We start from the raw sequence: 8,485 nt of genomic DNA, 5'->3' as shown, positions 1-8,485 counted from the left end.
TATACATTCATTTAGGTAAAATATAAGAACACTTTTTGGCACGAGCGCTAATGAAAGAAGACCAGGCCTAGAACATTATGTTTTGTGTGTGTGTTTTGCTTGTTTATTTTAGAGTTATTAATTAAAGTTTATGTTTATGTTGAGTCGGTTCCTGCCTCCTCTGTTCCGTTTCTAATGAACCTTTCTACATTCCCCCTACAGTAACATCTATGATATAAAACACCTGCTCCTGTTCCTCTTGCTTTGTCCACCTTGGATCTCGAATTGATTTTTCACAAAGATTATTGTGAAATTTTGGGACTTGCTCCAATGACATTAATACAGAACCGTGGGAAAACAGAAATGTGAACTCATTCACATTAATTTTGTCTTCTGCTACATTATAAAATCAAGTTTGGTGAATCTGGCCTGCAAACTCACAAAGCACAAAGACGTTTGAACAATAGAGGATCTAAACATCACAGACTGACCTCAAGTCCATAGTATTGCTTTTTAATGCATTATTAAATAATAATAATAATAATAATAATAATAATAATAATAATAATAATAATTAATAATAACATATAAACACTTTTTTCTCTTTATACCCTACAGAAAGAACTTGTTTCCTAAAATAAAAATAATAAAAAAAATTAAATGAAGAAAGACTGAATATGTTGTTAATCCTGTTAATGAGTCTTTTTAAAATCAACCATATTAACAATAATAACAACAACAATTATTATTATTATTATTATTATTATTATCATTATTATTATTATAAAATATAATATAAACTTTTTTTCTCTTTATACCCTACAGAGAGAACTTAAAAAAACATTAATAATAATAATAATAATAATAATAATAATAATAATAATAAAATAAAATAAAACAATGACAGTGCTGAATATTCACAATGGTGTCAATCCTGATAAAAAGATTTTTGTTGGTCTTTTTACTGAGATGAAATATATAAACACTTTTTTCTCTTAATATCCTACAGAGAAAACTTTTTTCCTAAAATAATAAAATAAATAAAATAAAATAACATAAAATAACATTTTCAAAAATATATTTCATTTAATAATAACAATAATTATTATTAATAATAATAACATTTTTACAGAGATAAATATATAAACATATTTATGTATTTATTTCATAAATAATAATAATTATTATTAATAATATTTTTCACCGAAATGAAATATATAAACACTTTTTTTGCAGCTTTAATTTATATTATTTTTCTCTTTATCCCCTACAATAAAATAATAAAATAAAATAAAATAAAATAATGACAGTGCTGAATATTCACAATGTTGTCAATCCTGTCAATGAGTCTTTTGTTGGTCTTTATTTATTTAATAAATAACAACAACAATAAAATATAATGTATTTACTTATTTATAATAATAACAATTATTATTATTAATATTATTAATAATAATATTTTACATTGAGATGAAATATATAAACTTTTTTCTTTATCCCCCACAGTAAAGTAATAAAATAAAATAAAATAATAAATGTAAATAAAATAAGATAAAATAAAATAATGACAGTGCTGAATATTCACAATGTTGTCAATCCTGTTAATGAGTTTTTTGTTTGTCTTTATTTATTTATAATAATAAAATATAATTTATTTACTTATTTATAATAATAACAATTATTATTATTTATATTATTAATAATATTTTACATTGAAATGAAATATATAAACTTTTTTTTCTTTATCCCCCACAGTAAAGTAATAAAATAAAATAAAATAATAAATGTGAAAAAAATAAGCTAAAATAAAATAATGACAGTGCTGAATATTCACAATGTTGTCAATCCTGTTAATGAGTTTTTTGTTTGTCTTTATTTATTTATAATAATAAAATATAATTTATTTACTTATTTATAATAATAACAATTATTATTATTTATATTATTAATAATATTTTACATTGAAATGAAATATATAAACTTTTTTTTCTTTATCCCCCACAGTAAAGTAATAAAATAAAATAAAATAATAAATGTGAAAAAAATAAGCTAAAATAAAATAATGACAGTGCTGAATATTCACAATGTTGTCAATCCTGTTAATGAGTTTTTTGTTTGTCTTTATTTATTTATAATAATAAAATATAATTTATTTGCTTATTTATAATAATAACAATTATTATTATGTTATTAATAATAATATTTTTCACTGAGATGAAATAAACACCGTTCTCTCTTTATCTCCTACAGTAAAATAATAAAATAAAATAATACATTTAAATAAAATAAGATAAAATGAAATAATGACAGTGCTGAATATTCACAATGTTGTCAATCCTGTGTCTTTTTTCTTGGTCTTTTTGTATTTATTTATACAATTATTAAATTATTAATTATTAAACACTTTTTTATACTCTACAGAGAGAACTTGTTCATTCAATTAATTTTGTCCTAAGTTTAGGGAACTCTAACCTGCAAACTCACAAAGCACAAAAAACATCTGACCAATAGACAAAGATCTAAATGTCACAGTCTTCACAGTATATTGCCACTTTTTAAACATATTACCATTTGTTTTAAGCCATTTATTGCTTCTCAAAAAAGAATCCTTCGAGTGTGATATCATATCCTGTTCGCTGCGGTGTGAAACAACATTTCGTGCTCAAGGTCTAGCGTGACCGCGACTTCACACTCTAAAAACAATATTAAATTCATTTATTGGTGTTGTTTTATTAAATATTTCTGCACCCAGAAACAAGTGAGGTGACACAAAAATGATGTTTCATTAAGTTTCACCGCAGAAGAGCGAAGGAACAAGAAGCAGACGTTTGCACAGACAGGATTCCTGAAATGGCCGAGCTCAAGAAAAAACCAAGCTCTCTCGGGATGCTGTGATAACTTGGACTTCGAGAGTGACGGAACAAGCCAATATATTTCGCCCTCGGGTCGCTAATATTTTCCCTAATAAAACACGAACGCTCTAAAGGTGGCGAACGAGGGCAAACATTCCTCGAACCGTACCGGCGCTCTGGTTTATAACACAGCTAAAATGACAAAACTCACTGCCACAGGAAGTGATGTTGCAGTGTTGCCAGGTTGAAGGCCGCCGTTGCCAGGCGCAGTGCAGGTCAGGGAGGGTTTTTTTGTTTTGGCGATGGAGGCACTCCACTCGGCGGGACTGGAAGCCGCTGCCGCACGACGCCGTACACGTCCTCCACGGGAACACCTTCCAGTGCACGTCACACATCTCTGACGAGCAGTTCCTCACGGGTGACGGTCTACGAGGTGTCATAAATGAGAAATAAGACATTAACAGAGTTTTGCATGTGAGAATAAGCAATGCTGAATATTTTATAAGTCTGGCACCTTTCTGTTGGATCGCAGGTTTTGGACGTGGAGTTGCTGAAGCGTCTGCATGAGACGGTTCTGCTCTGCGTGGCCACCGCTGGCCCAAGACAGCGACCTGTGCACTGTGAACATGTTACATGACATGCATTAACATCACAGTAAATATGAGGATGTACAGTGCCCTCCACTTGTTTTACTCCTTGTGATGGACAATTAAAGGAGTAGTTCACTTTCAAAACAAAACTTTACAGATAATGTACTCACCGCCTTGTCATCCAAGATGTTCATCTCTTTCTCTCTTCAGTCGTAAGGAAATTATGTTTTTTGAGGAAAATATTTCAGGATTTCTCTCCATATAGTGGACTTCTATGGTGCCCCGAGTTTGAACTTCCAAAATGCAGTTTCAAAGGGCTCTAAACGATCACAGCCGAGGAAAGAAGGGTCTTATCTAGCAAAAAGATTGGTTATTTTCTAAAAAAAAAAATTACAATTTATATACTTTTTAATAGGGATGCACGATATGAAAATTTTTTACCGATACCGATAGCCGATAATTAAGTCCTTCTTGTGGCCGATACCGATACCGATACGTTCATATTTTTATATGATAATTTTGTGCACCCAGGAGAATACAAAATCTGAGATAAACTAATGAAATGTATATTACTGTATATATCTGGGTCTAACAATCATAGCAAACATCAGTCCTGACTCTTCAAAAATGTTTTAATTTTTGTGGAAGGCACCACAACTCTAAATAAATAAAATGCTTTGACATTTGTCAACCTGGAAAAAATGAAAAGTGCATCATGGACTAACGTCAGATGTCCAAATGTCTGTTAAAGCTTCTTATTGATCATATTATGAATGTGTGCAGCAACCAAATTGTACAAGACAGGGAATAAAACATCAGAATCGAGATAAAAACATCAACTTTTCAGAATGCCGCAAGCCCAACGCAGGTCATGTGACATGAACCAACCAATCAGCTTCACCCGTTCCCTTAATAACATTGAAAGCACTGCCAAGGTGGAGAAACAGCTTATCATAGCTGTACAGGAATAAACATTTTTAATTTTTAATGCTGAAAATCCATTTATCCTTTGCTGAAACTTCCGCGTCTTTATGGAGAGCGCAGGTCATGGTTGCTTAGCAACGGCAGACGCCACAGCAGACACTACAGAGCGGTTTGGAAAGAAAGTGAAAGTGGCGCGTCTAGCGTGTTCCACGCTTTTTTAGGCGCGACATGTGAACGGCCCCTAAAACAGATTCACCGCGATGAAGACCTCTGAAGCGAGATTTGTTGTGTTAAAACTTGATGGCTTTTTACCTCCTCTCGGAATCCTTGCTAAACATGTGTTGCAAATAGCAATAGCATCGTCCTCCTCTGCCACTGCGAAAAACTTCCAGACCTGCGAAGACGATGATGACGACACAGATGATGACGTATTACACGCGACAAAGGCCGAGAGTCACTGCAGTTTACAGCCGCAGTCACTTGCACTCGGAAAGCAGATGACTCTAAGATAAACCAGATTGATTGATTGATTTACCAGCAAGAGTACTTTATCGGATCGGATTTCATTTATTTATCGGAGCAATAAAAATTACGTCATTTTTACCCATATCGGGTATATCGGGTTATCTGTCCGATAAATATCGTGCATCCCTACTTTTTAACCTCCAATGCTCATCTTGTCTAGCTCTGTGTGAACTCTGTGTATTCCGGTTCAAGACAGTTGGGGTATATCGAAAAACTCCCATCTCATTTTCTCCTCCAACTTCAAAATCGTCCTACATCGCTGTTTTACCTTTTTTTGTAAAGGGTGTTTGATCTTCTTTGCATGTTCACTTTGTAAACCCGATGTAGGATGATTTTGAAGTTGGAGGAGAAAATGAGATGGGAGTTCATACATTTGAGATTAAAAAGTATATAAGCTGTAAATGTTTTTAGAAAATAACTGATAGTTTTACTAGATAAGACTTCCTCAGCTGGGATCATTTAGAGCCCTTTGAAGCTGCATTAAAACTGTATTTTGGAAGTTCAAACTCTGGGGCACTATAGAAGTCCATTTTATGGAGAGAAATCCTGAAATGTTTTCCTCAAAAAACATAATTTCCTTACAACTGAAGAAAGACATGAACATCTTGGATGACAAGGGTGTGAGTACATTATCTGTAAATTTTTGTTCTGAAAGTGAACTACTCCTTTAAGGGAATTTGACTTTTGTGTTCCTCATATTTAAAATCCTGTGCAACAAAGTCAGGGCTGGACAGTTTCATGCTCCTAGCTCCACCCTGGTGTGCTAAAAAAAAAAATGTAAATATGAACTGGAATATATTTCAGAGATATTTGACTCATAAGGATTTCTAGGGGTGCCAATAATTGTGACTAACATCAACTAGAGAAAAACATTTATTTCATAATTAAATTTTCCCCTCAATTTCCATTGTTTTACTTCAATGAAAGGTTAGAATTTTGTGAATTTTATGAACGAAAGATCAAAAGGATAAACAATGCAGATTTATTTCCAAAGCTGCATCTGCTCATATTTACCAAGGGTGCCAATATTTGTGGAGGGCACTGTAAATGAACAAATGCAGATGCAGATACTAAACAGGCATAAGCTATATAAAACTGATAATGGTATCTGGCAAATAACATGAAATGGTGTATGCGTGTTTAAGACGACATACATATTTTTAGATTCTGTAACTGGTCAGTATGTTTTATTAGTAATTTCATAACTGTAAATTTCTTTTTAGACTTTTTTTACAATTTTATAAATTTTTTTGCATGAATCATTAGGTTATTAAATATTAAAGTAACTTAACTGACTTTTCTAATAGGTCACAATCCAGAAAATAGGAAACAAAACCAAAAACAAATTCTGCCTTAATTTTTGTCCTGACTGAATATCATATTTGATTAAAAAATATTTTTAAATTGATGATTAAAAATTAATTAATAAAAAAATACAAATAATTTACAAATAACAGAAAAAGTAATACTTTTATTAATTTTAAGTAAAATTAAATTACAAAAAAAATACAATTTATTTTAAAAAGTTGACACGTTAATAATGAATAAAAATTTAATCTTTTTTATTCAGAAAAAGTAATGATTGTATTATTTTTTTTTCCTCACTGAATATCATCTTTCACTTAAACAAAATATTAAATGATTGAAGGAAAATTCAATGACAAATACAACTTCTACTTATATAAAAAAAATTATGTTAATAATAAATAAAAAGATTTTTTTGATCTTTAACTCAAAGAATATGTTAAATGACTGAAGTATTAAAAAAGACATACTAATTATTTTCAAATAACAAATTGCCAACAATTACAGTGTTGTTTTTGACAACCATCTTAGATTTAGTCTTAGTCTTAGTCTTTTGGACTAAAATGCTTCTTAGTTTTAGTCAAATTTTAGTCACTTCTATATGTGATAATTTTAGTCCAATTTTAGTCGATGAAAAGTCAAAAAGGTTTTAGTCTAGTTTTAGTCAAAAAAAGGGAAAAAAGTAGTCTTTTAACAAATTAATGTAGGTCAGTAAGTATTTTGCTGTTGGGTAGTGTCACTTATAAGTTGTGAAAATAGCAGATCTATAGTTCAACACAATGTGAGCTTCCGGATCGACTATTTTCACCAATAATTACAATAATGAAGGAATGTTTTAGAACATAAAAGACAAACAAGGATAGAATGCTAAAACGGCTTGCCATACTAGTATTGCAAAGAGTATTTAATGCTAAAACGGCTTGCCATACTAGTATAGCAAAGAGTATTTAATGCTAAAACGGCTTGCCATAGCGTCAGATACTTTTTAAGTTTTAATTGGCATGCACAATAAGCAGAAATGTCATGCATTTTAAACGTCTGACGGACTACCCACTAACATTTGTCTATTCTCGTCTCGTCAACGAAAACTCACACACGTCTCGTCATGTTTTAGTCATCAACGAGCCATTTTTATCTCGTCATCGTCTCGTTATCGTCATGAAAAAAAGTGGCGTCAACGAAATGATTTTGTCATCGTCATCGTTGACGAAAACAACACTGAACAATTACAAATAATTAAAAAGTTAATAAGGCAATGATAATAAAAACTTTTCTTAAATCTTTTTTCTCACTGAATATCATCTATGACTCTAGGAGTAAAATTTAATGACAAATAATTCATAAAATAATAATAACAATAATTTACAGATAATTGACCAATAATTATAAATAAATTCAAAAGTTTTTCTTTAATACTTTAATTAAGAAGGATCAATTAAGTTTAAAGTGACAAATGTTTTAAAGTGTTAACATAAAATAATTACGGATAATTGTTGACCAATAGTTTTCTTTGTTTACCTTCAATATCTAGAATATCTGCTAAACTGGCTACCAGCCAAAGCAAATGATCTCAAAGGACTATTATATTGTTCACTAATTATATACACTATTCAAAATCATTTTTCCACAATAAACTGGTCAAATTGAATATTTGTGTTAACTATTAACTATTGTGTTTTTGCTATTTTGCACTTTGCACTTTGTCTTGTGTACTTGTATATTGTTCTTTTTTATAATCTATGTCTTGTCTTGTCACTGTCACTCTGTTGCACTGTGGAGCTGCTGTCACTTAAACAAATTCCTAGTATGTGTAAACATACCTGGCAATAAAGCTCATTCTGATTCTGATTCTGATTCTGATTCTGATATAAAGGTGGCAGTAAACGTACCTTCCCCCAGGGGCCAGTGAGCCACTCCACACATGCTTGTGAGCTGCACTCTTCCCTGTCTTCAGGTCGAGGAGATCCTTCACACGCTGCGCTGGACAAAACCCTCATGCTCCCTGATGCCTCCACCTGCTGACAGGAGACACGCCTTTCTCTGAAACCCCGCCCACAGGAACTGGAACATCTGGACCACACTGTTGAAACCCAACTGAAATATACCGGGAAAAAAACAGTCAGGAGAGTTATAAAATAATTTATATTATCAGAAAAAACTGATATGAGTACTTTTTTTAACGATGAAATATTCTTAGGGCTGCCCCCTACTGGTTGACCAAAATTTCATTAGTCACAGGAAGTCAACGGCTGGTCTATGTGGTAATATAGTACATCAGGCAGGACATCCAAATGCTTACTTATAATTCAT

The 8,485-nt window shown here is 31.4% G+C and overlaps 1 protein-coding gene across 1 annotated transcript in view; it reads right to left on the bottom strand.

Annotated features, from left to right (window-relative positions):
* The window catches only part of LOC141332271 (ADAMTS-like protein 3), a 15,425-nt gene extending 7,159 nt beyond the window's left edge, over positions 1-8,266 (bottom strand). Inside the window, exons 1-3 of the mRNA XM_073837397.1 lie at positions 8,065-8,266; positions 3,346-3,449; positions 3,043-3,257 (exon numbers count right to left, since the gene is read on the bottom strand). Coding sequence (XP_073693498.1) covers positions 3,043-3,257; positions 3,346-3,449; positions 8,065-8,172 — 427 coding nt within the window. The 5' untranslated portion in view covers positions 8,173-8,266. The remainder of the gene's footprint in view (positions 1-3,042; positions 3,258-3,345; positions 3,450-8,064) is intronic.
* Positions 8,267-8,485: the final 219 nt, after the last annotated feature.

This window comes from Garra rufa, chromosome 3 (genome assembly GCF_049309525.1).
Source record: "Garra rufa chromosome 3, GarRuf1.0, whole genome shotgun sequence".
NCBI classification, from domain to species: domain Eukaryota; kingdom Metazoa; phylum Chordata; class Actinopteri; order Cypriniformes; family Cyprinidae; genus Garra; species Garra rufa.
This window is presented reverse-complemented; position numbering and strand designations above follow the sequence as displayed.